The sequence below is a fragment of the Rhinopithecus bieti genome, unplaced genomic scaffold (assembly GCF_001698545.2).
Source record: "Rhinopithecus bieti isolate Rb0 unplaced genomic scaffold, ASM169854v2 scaffold_31823, whole genome shotgun sequence".
NCBI lineage: Eukaryota > Metazoa > Chordata > Mammalia > Primates > Cercopithecidae > Rhinopithecus > Rhinopithecus bieti.
The window spans coordinates 2,635,431-2,652,634 of record NW_016814121.1 but is presented as its reverse complement, the minus strand read 5'-3'; the positions used below and the strand labels follow the sequence as shown (position 1 = coordinate 2,652,634).

General features: G+C 47.3%; 2 protein-coding genes across 5 annotated transcripts in view; both read left to right on the top strand.

Annotated features, from left to right (window-relative positions):
* The window catches only part of AIF1L (allograft inflammatory factor 1 like), a 24,452-nt gene extending 17,529 nt beyond the window's left edge, over positions 1–6,923 (top strand). The window contains exons 5-6 of one of the 4 annotated variants that reach the window (XM_017849935.1): positions 1,516–1,678; positions 4,034–6,923. In XM_017849935.1, the coding sequence (XP_017705424.1) occupies positions 1,516–1,678; positions 4,034–4,121 (251 nt within the window). In that variant the 3' untranslated portion in view covers positions 4,122–6,923. The other 3 variants (XM_017849934.1, XM_017849936.1, XM_017849937.1) reach the window with 3 other exon arrangements.
* A 1,072-nt stretch (positions 6,924–7,995) lies between these two features.
* Positions 7,996–17,204, top strand: part of NUP214 (nucleoporin 214) — a 112,203-nt gene continuing 102,994 nt past the window's right edge. The window contains exons 1-7 of the mRNA XM_017849892.1: positions 7,996–8,818; positions 10,602–10,797; positions 11,409–11,560; positions 12,721–12,919; positions 14,533–14,603; positions 16,347–16,410; positions 16,874–16,977. Coding sequence (XP_017705381.1) covers positions 8,651–8,818; positions 10,602–10,797; positions 11,409–11,560; positions 12,721–12,919; positions 14,533–14,603; positions 16,347–16,410; positions 16,874–16,977 — 954 coding nt within the window. The 5' untranslated portion in view covers positions 7,996–8,650. The remainder of the gene's footprint in view (positions 8,819–10,601; positions 10,798–11,408; positions 11,561–12,720; positions 12,920–14,532; positions 14,604–16,346; positions 16,411–16,873; positions 16,978–17,204) is intronic.

The window sequence follows — 17,204 nt, the reverse complement described above, 5'->3', positions numbered from 1 at the left end:
TTTTTTTTTTTTTGTCTTTTTTTTTTTTTTTTTTTTTTTTTTTTTTTGAGGCAGTCTCATTCTGTTGTCCAGGCTGGAGTGCAGTGGCGCAATCTTGGCTCACTGCAACCTCTGCCTCCCAGGTTCAAGTGATTCTCCTGCCTCAGCCTCCCAAGTAGCTGAGATTACAGGCACGCGCCACCACACCCAGCTAATTTTTGCATTTTTAGTAGAGACGGGGTTTCACCATGCTGGCCAAGCTGGTCTCATACTCCTGGCATCAAGTGATCTGCCCGCCTTGGCCTCCCAAAGTGCTGGGATTACAGGCGTGAGCCACGGCGCCAGCTGATTTTCTTTTGAAATATAGTTAATGGCTGCATTGTAGGAATGGATTCTAATTTGTTTAGCCGATGCCTTTGTGTGGACCATTTGGATGCCTTCCAATTTTAACTATGATTGATAATCCTGTAAAGAACCTCTTTGTACATGAGTGCTTGTTCACCTCCCTGGTTATTTCTGTAGAGGAAATCTCAGGAAGGGGACACTGGGTCAAAGGCTTTTGAAGCATCTTGCCGAACTGCTCGAGAAAGGCCCTGCCAACTTCAGAGTCTGACAGTGCGTGTGCAGCCCCTTTCCCCTTTCCTGGAGAAGGCTGTCCGGATCGCTGAATGCCTGGACATCCTGGCACCTTTGGGCCTGGCCCCAGTCCCGCCCGCCCTGCCAGGAGGAGCACTGGCTGCACCACGGCCCACGGCCCCCACCACAGCCCTCTCCTGCCAGCCTTTGCTGACCCATTGTTCACCGAAGAACAATCCAAAGGAAATTGCCTCAGATTTTGGTGGGAGCTGGGCGGTCAGAGACAGCACCGCCTTGGACTGGAGTGACATTCTGGGGCCTCCCTTGTTTTTCTTGAATTTTGTTCTTTTTGTTGGTTTTCCTGCTCTGTGGGATATTTTCGGCGTCCTCTCCCTTCCAGCTGGGGCGGAGCCCTAGGACAGCAGGACAGGAGTGGCAGGGGGGGAGAAGCCACCTGCCACTCAGCACCCAGCAGAGTGACTTTCAATGCCTGACTCCCTGACCCTGCCACACTGGGCGTAACTCCCCAGGCAGCAGGAGAGTGGGCACCCAGCCTGCCCTAACTGCAGGAAATAGCAAGCCTACAGTCATGGTGTGAAGAAAGTGCTCTGGGCCGGTGCTTCCCTCACGGCTATCCCTGAATGATGGCATCCACCCGTTCCACCATTGGTGGGAGCAGGAGTTCAGAGAGGTTAAGTAGCGTGCCCCAGATCCCAGAGACAGGAATAGCAGAGCTCAATTCCAATGTAAGCCCATCTGACTCTAGAGGCCCAGGTCACTAACCACTAGTCTATACTGCCTCGGAAGAGAGCAGGGAGGGTGTGATGGGCTCCTCCTCCCTAGAGGAGGAGTGCAGACACCAAGCTTCTAGGCATGGGGTACCTGGTGGAGCTTTCCCAGCTTCCCCGCTAAGCCCCAGAGGCCCATCTCCACTTAACAGATATGCTTTTCTTCTGGCAGACCTGATGTCTTTAAAGAGGATGATGGAGAAGCTTGGTGTCCCCAAGACCCACCTGGAGATGAAGAAGATGATCTCGGAGGTGACAGGAGGGGTCAGTGACACCATCTCCTACCGAGACTTTGTGAACATGATGCTGGGGAAACGGTCGGCTGTCCTCAAGCTGTGAGTACCTCATCCTTCCCCGGGACCTCTGAAGGTAAAATCATTCTGTGCAGAGAGGCCTGTGGCTTTGGGCACCCCGGCCATTCCCCAGCTAGTAGGTGACTCATTATGTGACCTGCTGGACAAGGTACATACTTTCCCTGATCCTTATTTCCTTATCTGTCAATTTTTTTTTTTTTTTTTTTTTTTTTTTTGAGATGGAGTCTCACTCTATCGCCCAGGTTGGAGTGTAGTGGCGTGATCTTGGCTCACTACAACCTCCGCCTCCTGGGTTCAAGCTATTCTTCTCCCTCAGCCTCTCTAGTAGCTGAGATTACAGGCATGCAATCTTGGCTGAGATTACAGCCAAGCTATGCTTGGCTAATTTTTGTATTTTTAGTAGAGACAGCGTTTTGCCATGTTGGCCAGGCTGGTCTCGAACCCCTGACCTCAGGTGATCTGCCAGTCTCAGCCTCCCAAAATGTTAGGATTATAGGCATGAGCCACCACGCCCGGCCCAAATGGTCATATTAATATGTACCCTGCAGGGGAAATTAGGTTGTAGCAGAGTCAGGCAGAATCAGCACTCAGTAAGTGGCAACTGTGATGATGATGATAATGATGATGGTGGTGGTGGTGATGGTGATAATGGTGATAAATCTGTCGAAACTTTCTGAGTCTCAGTTTCCTCTTTTTTTTTTTTTTTTTTTTTCAGATCTCGCTCTGTCACCCAGGCTGGAGTGCAGTGATATGATCTCAGCTCACTGCAACCTCCGCCTCCTGGGCTCAAGCGATTCTTCCGCCTCAGCCTCCCGAGTGTCTGGGATTACAGGTGTGCTCCACCACACCCAACTAATTTTTGTATTTTTAGTAGAAATGGGGTTTCACCATGTTGGCCAGGTTGGTCTCAAACTCCTGACTTCAAGTGATCAGCCCCGCCTTGGCCTCCCAAAGTGCCAGGATTACAGGTGTGAGCCACCACGCCTGGCAGTTTCCCCATTGGTAAAGCACCTCCACTACCCCACAGAGTTGTTGTAAGCATAAAATAGAGTCAAAAATTGGCCCCAAAGGGAGGTAGGGTTTGCATCTTGATGCTATTACTTGCTACCAAAATGACCCTGGGCAAGTTACCTTGGGTCTACAAGTCTCAGTTTCTTCGTCTATAAAATAGGGGTGATAATCATGTCTTCTGTGATGTCCCAAGGGCTAATGAAATGACACTTATGAAGAGTCCAGCCTAGTGTGTGGCTGATGGCAAACACCTACTACATGGTAGCACACTGTGGGTGTTGCCCCAACGAAGAGCGTTAGAGCATTGCCTTGCACAGTCTCATCGTCATTTGTCACAGCTGAAAATAACACTCCGCCGTGCGTGGTTTCTCACGCCTTTAATCCCAACACTTTGGGAGGCTGAGGCAGGTGGATCACATGAGGTCAGGAGTTCGAGACCAGCCTGGTCAACATGGTGAAACCCTGTCTCTACTGAAAATACAAAAATTAGCTGGGTGTGGTGGCACACGCCTGTAATCCCAGCTACTCAGGAGGCTGAGGCAGGAGAATCTCTTGAACCTAGGAGGCGGAGGTTGCAGTGAGCAGAGATCACACCATTGCACTCCAGCCTGAGCGACAAGAGCGAAACTGTCTCAAAAAAAAAAAAAAAAGAAAAGAAAACAGAAAATAACACTCACTTGGCTTTTATGAAATAAGATTCACTTTTTTAAAAGTACTAATGTAAAATATACCTGTCTCATTTTACAAAGGAGCTTGTTGAGGCCCAAGGAGACTGAGTACCTGGCCCATGAGCCCACGGTCCAATCTGGCCAGATCTTCTAGCACCCCCACTTCCAGGGAGAAACGCCGAGGATCAGAGAGGTCAAGTGTCTTGGTTGAACCACCCAGCTGGGAAATAGGGCTGGCATTTGAATCCAGGCGGTTGCCCTGGAGGTTATACTCTGAGCCCCTACCCTCTACTCCCCAGACACCACTCTCAGAGCAGTGGGCAGGTTTTGGAAGATCTTTGCACAGTGGCGTGGCCCAGCCTGGCTCAGCCTTCTCCAGGCAGTGTGGTTAAGGGAAGGACATGGCCTAGAAGTCAGAAGCCTGGAGTTGCACCCAGCCTCCGTCCTGGACTGCCTGTGTGGTTCTGAGGAGTCACATCACCACTTTGCGCCTCCATTTTCTCCTCTGTAAAATGGGACTAGCAGCCCCTTCCTTGGAGCTGCTGTCTTGGGCTTCTGCAAGGATCCCACCGGAGAACAGATTTAAATTCTGTCGAGGACTCTGCTGACATGAGGCTGGGATGATCTTTCCCTGGATGAGGGAAGGATCCTAATCTTGTTTTTCTTTCTTTTTTTATTTTCTCCATCTCCAAACCAGAGTCATGATGTTTGAAGGAAAAGCCAACGAGAGCAGCCCCAAGCCAGTTGGCCCCCCTCCAGAGAGAGACATTGCTAGCCTGCCCTGAGGACCCCGCCTGGACCCCCCAGCCTTCCCGCCCCACTCCTCCCTCCTGATCTTGCTGCCCTTCTTGACACACTGTGATCTCTCTCTCTCTCTCATTTGTTTGGTCATTGAGGGTTTGTTTGTGTTTTCATCGATGTCTTTGTAAAGCACAAATTGTCTGCCTTAAAGGGGCTCTGGGTCAGGAAATCCTGAGCCTTGGGTCCCCTCCCTCTCTTCTTCCCTCCTTCCCCACGCCCTGTGCAGAAGGGCTGACATTAAACCAAAAACTAGAGGGGGCAGGGAGCCTGCTAGCCTGTGTTCCCCACTCTTGGAACCGGCACTGTCCATCCTTCCAGGAAGTCTCCAAGCCAAGTTCAGGCTCACTGACCTGGATCTGATGAGGACCCCAGGCCACTTTGAGAAGATCTTGGAGTAGGGACAAGATTGCAGGGCCTCTTTCGGGTTTCCTTGGACAGTGCCATGGTTCCAGGGCTCTGGGGTCACCCAGGACACAGCCACTCATGGCCCAGCTGCCCCAGCTGATCCCCACTCATTTCATACCTCTTCTCATCCTTAATGATGTGACAGAAGGTGGGAAGGAAGGGAGCTTGGCAATGTGAGCCCTTCAAGAAGGTACCAGAAGGAACCCTCTGGTCTTGCTGTCTGGCCACACCTTTGCAGGTGGCTGAGAAGCAGTGTGCAGCCCTACTGTCCCTTACTGGGGCAGCAAAGGGCTTCGGAGGTAGAAGTGAGGCCAGGGGTTTTGGGGGGAAAGATCAGCTCAGTGCCGTTCCACCTTTTAGGGAGGATACTGAGGGGACCAGGATGGGAGAACGAGGAGTAAAATGGTCACGGCAAAGTCAATAGCACTGGTAAGCCAAGACTGAGCAATACAAGGTTGCTTTTCTGACCCCAATCTGCTTGAAACCTGACTCTACTTCCTTCATTTCTCTTCCTACCCCACTCACATCATTCATTCATTTACTCATTCACCAGATATTTATTGACCTCCTAGTATAAGCTTTACGTCCTCCCATGTTGTCCTGACATGTGCAGTATCCACTGTCTGATTCATCTCTCCCCAGACCTCTCAGAACCTTGAGTTTGGGAACTGGAATGGGGTCATCGGTGTCCTTTCTTATGGACTCACAGGATTTTACAGGCCTAATGCACCCTGGAGGGTAGCTGGGCCAGTCTTCTCACTTCACAGGTGAGGAGACTGGTGCCCCACAGGATTAAGTGCCTTGCCCAAGGTCAGGCTTATCTCCAGAGGGAGGTGCCCTGGACTGGGGCCCAGATGTTCAGGGACCCTGCCTACACCTCGTCTCCAGTGTGGGCTGCCTAGTTATGAGAACAGGGAAGGGCTGGGAAGGGGCAACCTCCTAGGTCAGCACTTGGAGAGGGTTTCACTTGCTCTGAAGACCCTGGTCCAGGATTCGCCCTCCCCCGTACCTCCAAGTCAGCATCAAGCTTTGGCAAAGACCAGACCTCTGAATCTGCCTCTTGTAATTCATGCAGGAAGGTGTCAAAGTCAGGCCCATCCTGGCTGATCAGGGAGTTCAGCCTTAACCCCACCTGTGTTCTGAAGTCTCTTACCCTACCTGCTCAGGACTTAGACACAGTTATTCACTGACCATATTTATTAAGCACTTGCTGTAGGCCAACAGTTAAGAATCCAATAATGAAATGGACAGATTCATGGAACTTAGAGTCCAACAGGAAAGTGAGACCCAGACAATGACAATGAGATAAATGTTAGGGAGGGGGAGGTATGGGGTGACTTCCCTGCAGTCCTGGGTGGCCTAGCTGGGCCCAGGACTGGGTGAGAGTCTTGGCAGAGCCTTTGCAATACCTTAAGTGGACAGGACTGGGAGCTCTTGGTGATTGGAACCAACGTGGGTTCCCTGCGGCTCCTTAGTCACCTCTGATAGCAGATTGAGTGAGGAAAGCAGGTAAGGCATGAGGAAATGGCCAGGTTGGGTTAACCCACTGGTTTCAACCAGTTCAGGAATGAGGTTATTTGGCCACGACTGGCTGATCTTGAGCTCAAGGATCTGCTTCAAATGCACACGGGCCTAGTTGAAGTTTAAACCCCAGCAAAACATTCCTCCCTGTAAATGGAAAATCCTACTGCTACCCCCTCCCCTGCCCTGTTTTTTTTTCCCCCCACAAGATCATTAGATTAGCAACTGCCTGTCCTCACCGCCTCTCCTCTCTGGGACAGGCTGGGACCTTTGAGGAAGATAAAGCCTTCCTTGACTACCCATCATATTCAGTGTTCCTGTTCCTCATTCAGAGAGGAAGGCAGAACCAATCAGGCTTATTTCAGTAAGTTCCACAATTCTACAAGACTGCAGGAAGTCTCCTTAAGGGAGGAGAGCAAGGAGATTCGGCCCCAGCTTCTGGAAATGGCTGAAGAGAGGGTTTTCTCATTGAATGGGGGTGGGGGCTCGTGTGTCCTGGGAAACCCCATCAGTCCCTTCATTTCTTAGAACTCAACTCCTGGGAGGAGAGGGTCTCAAGAGGGGTCCCTGGAAGGAGGGAGGGGGCTGTCTGCACATATTTCAGGTTGTGGCTCTTGGTTCTAGGACTCTTACTTCTCTGGCTAAGGGCTCAGCTTCTTGGGACTTCAACTGTCTTCCTTCTGAAAGACCAAATCTAATGTAACCAGTAACGTGAGGACTGCCAAGTATGGCTTTGTCCCTATGACTCAGAGGAGAGTTTGTCGGGCAAATTCAGGTGGATGAAGTATGTGTGTGCGTGTGCATGGGAGTGTGCGTGGGATATCATCTCTACAGATTGCAAATAAACCAGACAAACTTACCAACGTCTTGATTGGTGTATTTTGGGGATGGTTCTGGGCTCAGCAAATTGCGAACTAGCTAATACAGTAAGAGATTAAATGAGCGCATCCTGTGCATTTGGTCTGAGACAGCTGAAGTTCATTTATCCTAACTACCTCCCTGCAAGAGACAGGTTCTATTATGTCATCCTTGTTTCACAACCGAAAAGCAGGCTTGGATAAGCAACGTGCTGAAAGCCAAACAGTAAATGGCATGATCCGACCCCACTGGAGCCAACCCGTGAGATCCAAGTTAAGAACCTCCGTCCTAGAGCATTTGTAATTCACTACAGAAATTTATTGTATGAAGGACTGTAATATCATCAGTCAGCCTTATCCAGACAATCTCAGTTCTAATCCTGTCATTACCACTTTCTGACTGAGGGCCACCGGAGAAATTTCTCAACTTCCCCTGTACTTCCCTTACCTCAACAATTATTATTATGTATGTTTATGTGTATATATACATATATATCCTTTTTTTTTTTTTTTTTCCTGAGACAGTCTCACTCTGTCACCCAGGCTGGAGTGCAGTGGCGCAATCTTAGCTCACTGCAACCGCCACCTCTCGGGTTCATGCCCTTCTCCTGCCTCAGCCTCCTGTGTAGCTGGGACCACAGGCGTCCGCCACCACGCCCAGCTAATTGTATTTTTAGGAGAGGTGGGGTTTCACTATGTTGGCCAGGCTGTCCAGCTCCTGACAGGTGTTCCACCCACCTCAGCCTCCCAAAGTGCTGCGTACAGGCGTGAGCCACCGCACCCAGCCCATTTTTATTTTTCAAGGCGGGGTGTGGCTCTGTTACCCAGGCTGGAGTGCAGCGGTACAATCACAGCTTACTGCAGCCTCGACCTCCTGGGCTCAAGCAATCCTCCCACCTCAGCCTCCTGAGTGTGCTGAGACTACATGCCCATGCCATCACTGCTGGTTAATTTTTGTGGTTGTTTTGTTTTTTGTAGAGACGGGGTCTCGCCATGTAGCCCAGGCTGGTCTCAAACTCCTGGGCTCAAGCAATCCTCCTGTCTCGGCCTCCCAAGTGCTGGGATTATAGGCGTGAGCCACCGGCGCCTGGCCTACCTCATCAATTAAATAATAACCCCAAGGATGACTAGAAGTCTTCAAGATTACATGAGATCCCACATCTGAAGGTTTTCGCAAAGGACATGGCACAAACTCGTGCAGCTAGAGGTGCATATGGCTCTTGCTCTGGAAATGATCACCTTGATAGGAGCAAACAAAGCTGGTCTTCGGTGCCCTTTAATCTCCCCTCCCAGCCTTCCACCTTCCACACTGGCAACCCCCCGACCCCGTTTTTCTGAACCTCCCTTTCTCCCTCCCCTTGCATAGCCCAAAGCCTCTCTCTAAAGTAGCCCACCGAAAACATCTGTCAAATTCCTAACTTATCTGAATCGGAAGCTACTAATAGCCAACCTACATCTAAGAGGAACTGTAAGGTGTCAGAGGAACAAGGAGCATAGGTCGCTTAGGCGTGGGCCACCCAAGAAGAGAGATTGACACTAAACGAACCCGCGCTGGCTGCGAAGGCGGGAGCGGCACCAGGACGATCCAGGGCGCAGGCGCAGGGGCCCCACGGCTACGCCCCTATTCAGCACGAGCTGGCCAATGGGGAGCGGCGGCCGGGAGAACGCGCGGCTTCTCTGGGTTCCGCGGCCTCCCTGGCCAAGCTTGACGTCACCAACGCGCGCCGGAAATGCGGGATCAACTGCGCGCCGCTGGCGCTGAGGGAAGGAAGTTTGCAGTCGAGCGGCCTGGGTTCTGTCGGCAAGGCCGTGGGAGGCAGCGGTGGCTGCTTCGACGCACCGAGGGCGGCGCGATGGGAGACGAAATGGATGCCATGATTCCCGAGCGGGAGATGAAGGTCAGAGACTAACTGGGGCCTCCCTCACTTCTTTAGTCCTGGCATTGCCTTGGAGCCCAGCTGAAAGGCTAAGCGCGGTGCCGGCTGTCCCGCCTCCTGCTTGAACAGACTACCGCGTTCACCGCTCTCAGCTGCGCGTCTGCCGCGCCGCTGGCATGATAGCCCCACCGAATGCAGTTTCCCAGTCCCATCCTGGTCTCGTGCACGGCTCTTGAGTTACCCTAGCTACTTTCATGTGGCGGTCACAATAGTGCCAATAACTGCTGCTTATTGAGCGTTGACTGTGTGCCAGTCGCTGTGTAGTCATCGCAACAGCCCTACGAAGTGGTTATTAACGTAGAGGAGTAAGTCGAGGCTCGGAAAGTGATTTCCCTAAAGTCACATTTGACAGCGGGGCTGAAAGTCAGCATCATTGAAGACCTTTGCTCTCCCTGTACTTCTGTAAGGTGGTATGGGCTTGCCTAACGTAGAGTCAGGGGAGGTCATCCATCCTGCAGAACCTTTAGTTGACTGGACTAGGAAGGCTGTTTTGACATCGGTGGATCAGCCTCAAGCCAGGAACCTAAAGGGAGGGCCAAGTGTTTCCAGTGATGGGAACGTGGGAGTCCCCCAGGGATAACTTCAGCATGGTGTGTTTAACAGTTCTTATATGTGTTCTGACAGAATGAGGGTGCAGCAGACGGGCTACATCTGTTTTAAATAGTGAAAGGAAGTAAGATGCAGGAAGATTTTAGTCATCTGTGTGAACAGTAAATCACTAACATGCATGTAGGGTATAGTAATACGTGCCATGTTTAGAATAGTGATTTTTTTTTTTTTTTTTTAAAGGCATAGTCTCGCTCTGTCACCCAAGCTGGAGTGCAGTGGCATGATCTCGGCTCACTACAACCTCCACCTCCCCAGCTCAAGCAATTCACCTGCCTCAGCCTCCCGAGTAACTGGGATTACAGGCACCTGCCACCACGCCTGACTAATTTTTTATATTCTTTGGTAGAGACGGGGGTTTCACCATGTTGGCCAGGCTGGTCTCGAACTCCTGACCTCAAGTGATCTGCCCTCCTCTGGCTCCCAAAGTGCTGGGATTACAGGTGTGAGCCACCGTGCCGGTCTAGAATAGTGATTATTTTTTGAGAATCACCACCTGTGGTGAGCCACCTAATGAGATTGTGTCCTATTCCTCAGATATGCTGGGGTAGAAGAAAAAAAGGGTTTATTAATAGAATCACAGACTTAGAAGATGGTAATCTCACACTCCCTTTAGCAGCACATATAAAATTGGGATCATGCAGAGAAAACTAGCATGGCCCCTGTACATGGATGACACACAAATTCGTGAAGTGTTCCATGTCAGAAAACATTGAGGGCCGAGCGGAGTGGCTCACGCCTGTGAGCCTGCACTTTGGGAGGCTGAGGCGGATGGATGACTTGAGGTCCGGAGTTCGAGACCAGCTTGGCCAACATAATGAAACCCTGTCTCTACTAAAAATACAAAAATTAGCCAGGCATGGTGGTGGGCGTCTGTAGTCCCAGCTACTTGGGAGGCTGAGGCAGGAGAATTGCTTGAACCTGGAAGGCAGAGGTTGCAGTGAACCAAGATCGCCCACTGCACTCCAGCCTGGGCGACAAAGCGAGACTCCGTCTCAAAAAAGAAAAAAAGGCAACTGAGACAGACCTTGTTCTCAGTAATATATATTTTTGTTGTACTGAAATTGCGTCTACTGAATATAACTTGTTTTAATTTCTTTATTTATTGAATTGATCTTGTTTTGATTCTTCACAACAGGATTTTCAGTTTAGGGCGCTAAAGAAGGTGAGAATCTTTGACTCCCCTGAGGAGCTGCCCAAGGAACGCTCGAGTCTGCTTGCTGTGTCCAACAAATATGGTCTGGTCTTTGCTGGTGGAGCCAGTGGCTTGCAGATTTTTCCTACTAAAAATCTTCTTATTCAAAATAAACCCGGAGATGATCCCAATAAAATAGGTAAGTTCCCTGGTTTATGTTGCAAAGTAGAGAGAGGAGTGTGGTGGCATGCTCTTGTGTTTCCTTCCCAAGAAGTCATTCTAATACTAAAATGAACACTGCTGTGAGTTTGAAGGTTGACTCCCAAGAAGATTAATGGAAGCCTTTCTAGGTTTTCTCCTTGGTCCTTTGTACTTTTCCTTACATGAGTTGTTCTTCTCAGCTCAAGAGGGAAGCACTTAACCATTATGCCATGCTTTTATTTTTGCTCAGTTGAACTTGGGCTCTGGCTCTCTGGGTGAAGGGTTTTATTGGCATGGGTTTTCAGTTGGCACAACAGTACGATCCAAACTATTGGTAATGTGTACTATTTAGAGCATTGTTGCAAAAATATTTTCAGCAAGGGCAACAGCCACAGTTAGTTTCCCCAGATAGTATGAGGAAGAATTCCTGGGATACTTAATGCATGATTATATATCTTAAGAAAGTAAAGATTATCTGTATAACTAGGTATTGGGGTGTATGTGTGTTTATGTAGATGCAAAAATTTTTTTCACGTTGAACTGGGTAGACGTTGTGGCTTTATGCTTAGAACATACTGTTTTCTGCTTTGTATTTCTTTGTTTTCATAGTTGATAAAGTCCAAGGCTTACTAGTTCCTATGAAATTCCCAATCCATCACCTGGCCTTGAGCTGTGATAATCTCACACTCTCTGTGTGCATGATGTCCAGTGAATATGGTTCCATTATTGCTTTTTTTGATGTTCGCACATTCTCAAATGAGGTAAGCTACTGTTACACTGTGATGTCAACATGAGAACCCTAAGCAGATTTCCTTGTGTTGAACTGTAACTCGGAAGCTTCATAGGTTAACCCTTGAAGTCTCTCTCTAGATTAAAATGTGGGTTAAAAAAAAAATCCTTAATTATAGAACCATAGATCTTTGAGACAGAAGGGACTTCAAGAAATTCTTTCATGGCCGGGCGCGGTGGCTCAAGCCTGTAATCCCAGCACTTTGGGCAGGCCGAAGACGGGCGGATCACGAGGTCCAGGAGATCGAGACATCCTGGCTAACACGGTGAAACCCCGTCTCTACTAAGAAATACAAAAAAAAACTAGCCGGACCGCGAGCGTCCGGCGGCCTGTAGTCCCAACTACCTTGGGAGGCCTGAGGCAGGAGAATGGCGTAAACCGCCGGGAGGCGGAGCTTGCAGTGAGCCTTGGAGCGATCCGGCCACGGCACTCCAGGTCCCGGGCGACAGAGCGAGAGCTCGCCTCAAAAAAAAAAAAAAAAAACAAACAAAAAAAAAAATTCTTTCATAACGTCATCTGCCCTAAGTTGTTATCAGGAGGCTTAGGTGACTTGCCCAAAGTGATAGATTAATAGACAATGTCAAAAGTTCCTGCATTTTGGGTCTTCCGCCTCGTAATGCAATGTTCTTCCATTTCAAGCAGTTTAAGAAAGATGATAATAATAGCAAGTGTTTATACTGACTGTGTGTCAGACTCTGTACTAAGTGCTTTATATGCCTTGTGCCTCGTTCATGCCTACCACAGCCTTATGTAGTAGGTACTGTTATCTTCATTTTATAGGTAGAGAAACAGGCTCAGAGTTTAACTGTCCAAGGTCCCAGCACTATTAAGAAGCAGAGCCAAGATTTTAATCTAGTGTCTGCTATTTATTGGTTATTTTGCAATTGTGCATTCCCCTGCTGAGAGTCCCCCTAAGCATGTTAGAATGATTGATTGCCATTTTCAAAGTTGTGTTGAAATTGTCTATAGCAAATAGATTGATGTATAAAGCTAAATCTTTTTTTATGGTTATGGAGAAAAATAAACTGATTTGAGATAACTTGTATATTCAGTAATTTCCATTGAATATTAAATGTTTGTGCATTTACTAATTTTTTAACTTATTTCACTTTTGCATATTTGTTTTGAAAGGCTAAACAGCAAAAACGTCCATTTGCCTATCATAAGCTTTTGAAAGATGCAGGAGGCATGGTGATTGATATGAAGTGGAACCCCACTGTCCCCTCCATGGTGGCGGTTTGTCTGGCTGATGGTAGTATTGCTGTCCTGCAAGTCACGGAAACAGTGAAAGTATGTGCAACTCTTCCTTCCACTGTAGCAGTAACCTCTGGTGAGTAATAAAGGCTTTCACACTGTAACATACAATCATGGTCATCTACTTAAGAATTGATTTCTAGAAGTAAAAGCGGATAGCTGGTTTTGTTTTGTTTTGTTTTGTTTTGTTTTTTAACATGGTGAGGGAGGTTAAGAATGGAAGAGTTCATTTTTTTTTTTTTTTTTGAGACAGTCTCACTCTTGTCACCCACACTGGAGTACAGTGGCATCATCTCAGCTCACTACAACCTCTACCTCCTGGGTTCAAACAATTCTCGTGCCTCGGCCATCTAAATAGCTGGGATTATAGGCATGCACACCTTGTCCAGCTAATTTTTGTATTTTTTGTAGAGACAAGGTTTCTACATGTTGACCAGGCTGGTCTTGAACTCCTGACCTCAAGTGATCTGCCCTCCTCCACCCACATATGCTAGGATTACAGGTGTGGGTCACTGTGCCCGGCTGAGAGTATTCTTTTTTTTTTTTTTCTTTTTTTTTTTGAGACGGAGTCTCGCTCTGTCTCCCAGCTGGAGTGCAGTGGCCGGATTGCAGGCTCACTGCAAGCTCCGCCTCCCAGGTTTATGCCATTCTCCTGCCTCAGCCTCCCGAGTAGCTGGGACTACAGGCGCCCGCCACCTCGCCCGGCTAGTTTTTTGTATTTTTTTAGTAGAGACGGGGTTTCACCGTGTTGGCCAGGATGGTCTCGATCTCCTGACCTCGTGATCCGCCCGCCTCGGCCTCCCAAAGTGCTGGGATTACAGGCTTGAGCCACTGTGCCCGGCCTGAGAGTATTCTTTATACCCATAGTTAATGTCCTTGAAGCTAAGCAGCATACATAATTTAACCTGAATGTACTTGGGTTTTCTGGAGAAATATTTTGGTACAGCTGATTTAGAAGAGTTTTTTGAGAATAATTGTTTCTGAATCTGTAATGGTGGTACTCTGAAAGTCACTTGTACCTTCATGGGGAAAAGCATTTGAAATGTTAAATGGGAGCAGGAGAATGATTTCTTTTTTTTTTTTTTTGAGACGGAGTCTTGCTCTGTCACCCGGGCTGGAGTGCAGTGATGTGATCTCGGCTCACTGCAACCTCCACCTTCTGGGTTCAAGCAGTTCTCTTGCCTCAGACTCCAGAGTAGCTAGGGTTACAGGCGCGTGCCACCATGCCCAGCTAATTTTTGTATGTTTTAGTAGAGACGGGGTTTCATCATGTTGGCTAGGCTGGTCTCAAACTTCTGACCTCAAGTGATCTGTCTACCTTGACCTCCCGAAGTGTTGGGATTATAGGCATGAGCCACCGCGCCCAGCCAGTGATTTCTTGGTATTTGGAAACCTTCTCTCTTCTGCTTGTCTTATCTAAAGACTGCAGTTTTCTGTATTTTGCAGCTTTCTGGACAGTAATCTATTGAAAAAGCATTTTTAGCTTTCAATTCAATAAGCCCAGTGATAAATCAATTGGCTTATGTCGTTAAAATGATTTTACTTTTTTCCACTTTGCCGGATAGGGATGATCCTACAATCTTCCAGGGACTGACAGAGGAAGGAGAATTGATAATTAGCTGTGTGTGACAGATCTCATTGGTTTGCTCCGTTTTCTTGTTTTTATTTGGTAATATTGTCTTTGCTCAGTGTGCTGGAGCCCCAAAGGAAAGCAGCTGGCAGTGGGAAAACAGAATGGAACTGTGGTCCAGTATCTTCCTGTAAGTTCTTATCTTGAACTTCAGAATTTTTAAGTTGCTTGCTTTTTTGGGGGGTGGTTTGGGAGTATCTTTCTTGTTTTTCCTATTAAAAAGTAATTTATACTCATTGTAACCAATCCATCAGTGAGTGAAGAGTGGAGCTCTTCCCTTCCTTCCCATAGTCCTCCTTCCAGAGGCACCCACTGTGTTGTGTTGAGTAGGTAGCCTTCCAGACTTTCTGGATGTTATACAAATAGTCTATGTGTAGCTGCATTTTGTTTTGTTTTGTTTTCATGTAAAATGTGATAATACGCTATGCACTGTTCCCCAACTTTTTCAGTCCATTCCGTGAAAACAGAGCTTAAGGGAAAAGAGTTAGTGAAAAAGCTATGTTGATAATACAGAATCACTCTGGGTTAAAGCACAGTATTTGTCTTTTCACTGAGCCCGTCTTTGATGGTCTGTTTCTCTTAACTATGGGCACCAAAGAAAATGGGTACACTTGTTGTTGCATATGCACTCTGTCATCCTCCCTGTGAATTTCTTGAGATAATGTTCACAAATATCCTTCAATATCAATTGAGTTGCAAGGAACCCACATGTATCTATTGAACCTGGACACGAAGGAGGGATTCACAGGTGGTGCTAAGGCCTTTGTTGTGCCTTCTTCCTCAAGACTGTTCTCTTGCGAGGAGGGGAGCAGAGTGCTGAATGTAGGCGGTGTAGGTTTAAGGTTATGTTTCTTATTTGTTATTACCAAAAGTTACATGAAATTTGGTACATAATCTTTTAGGGCACTAACCTGTAAAAAGATAATGCGATTTATTTAATTTTCTTGCTTTGCTGTTTGCCTTAAATTTTTTTTTTTTTTTTTTTTTTTTTTTTTTTTTTTTTTTTGAGAGATGGTCTTGCTCTGTGCCCAGGCTGGGGTGCAATGGTGTGATAAGGTAATGGCTCACTGCAGCCTCAGCCTTGTGGACTCAGGTGATTCTTCCGTCTCAGCCTCCTAGGTGGCTGGGACTACAGGCGCTTGCCACCATGCACAGCTAATTTTTGTATTTTTTGTAGAGACAGGGTTTTGCCATGTTTCCCAGGTTAGTCTCAAACTCCTGGGCTCAAGCAGTGTGCCCACCTTGGCCTTCCAAAGTGCTGAGATTACAGACATGAGCCACCTCGCCCAGCCTTATTCCACTATTGATGATTATCTGCATCAGTGCTAGTGCTGTTGCTGCTGCGAATGGTGTTGCACTGACTACTCTCATTACCTATATCTGAACATGTTCATGCGTTTTTTGTTTTTGTTTTTTGAGACTGAGTTTTGCTCTTGTTGCCCAGGCTGGAGTGCAGTGGCACGATCTCAGCTCACTGCAACCTATGCCTTCCGGGTTCAAGCAGTTCTGCCTCAGCCTCCCCAGTAGCTGGGATTGCAGGTGCCCACCACAATGCCTGGCTATGTATTTTTAGTAGAGACAAGGTTTTGCCATGTTGGCCAGGCTATTCTCGAACTTCTGACCTCAGGTGATCCACCTGCCTCGGCCTCCCAAAGTGTTGGGATTACAGGTGTGAGTCACCACACCCGGCCACGTTCGTGCATTTCTGTAGGATGAAGTCCTGGAAGTAGATAGCACTGTTCTGTGTCTTCAGTCTCACCTGGCCAAGGAGATGGAACAGGTGGCATCTAAGGAATAGATTAGATTTGATAGTTTGATTGGTTTAGGGATTGTTTCGTTTGATACTTTATTGTCCCCTCTAAATCTCTTTCAGACTTTGCAGGAAAAAAAAGTCATTCCTTGTCCTCCGTTTTATGAGTCAGATCATCCTGTCAGAGGTAACAACTGCTTTTCTTATTGGGCTGACCTCTAATGACATGTTATGTATATTACAGAAATTCGAAATCATATAATGTACCTGCTCAGTGAGGTGTTGGTGTTTGCTTTATGAATAATGTCACTATTTCAAACAGCTAATTAAGTCAGTGTAAATTATGGCCCTCTGGGTGACATCTGTGTTTCATGGTAAATGACAAGAAATGGATCCCGAGTTTTTATTACAATTCTTCATAATTTGCCCTGATTATAATCCAGCAGAAAAATTATCATTTGGGGTGAGTTTGGGCTTCTTGGATCTTTGTACCTGTGAATTATATTTAGTCAATGAAATCTGGGCCTTTGATTTTTTTTTATCCATAGTGTGTATTATAGCATGCAGTGGCTAATCCAAACATAAGCTACTTTTGGTTGTATCTGGTTGCTGTCACTTTTATGACCTACTGATTAAGATGTGTCTTTCAGTTCTGGATGTGCTGTGGATCGGTACATATGTCTTCACAATAGTGTATGCTGCTGCAGATGGGACCCTGGAAACGTCTCCGGATGTGGTGATGGCTCTCCTGCCGGTATGCATGTGAAAGAAATTTCATTCTTTGAGAATTAGAGAAGTCTTCTAATAAAGCTGGAGGCTTTGATTTCAAGGTTTTTTTTGTGTTTGTGGGTGTTTTGGTTTTTTTTTGTATGTTGAAAATGTAATTTTAATAGTTAATTCTTCATCTTACATAGGAGCACAATAAAATACACCACAATCTGAAGAAACTGCTTTTTTTTTTTTTTTTTTTTTTTTTTTTTT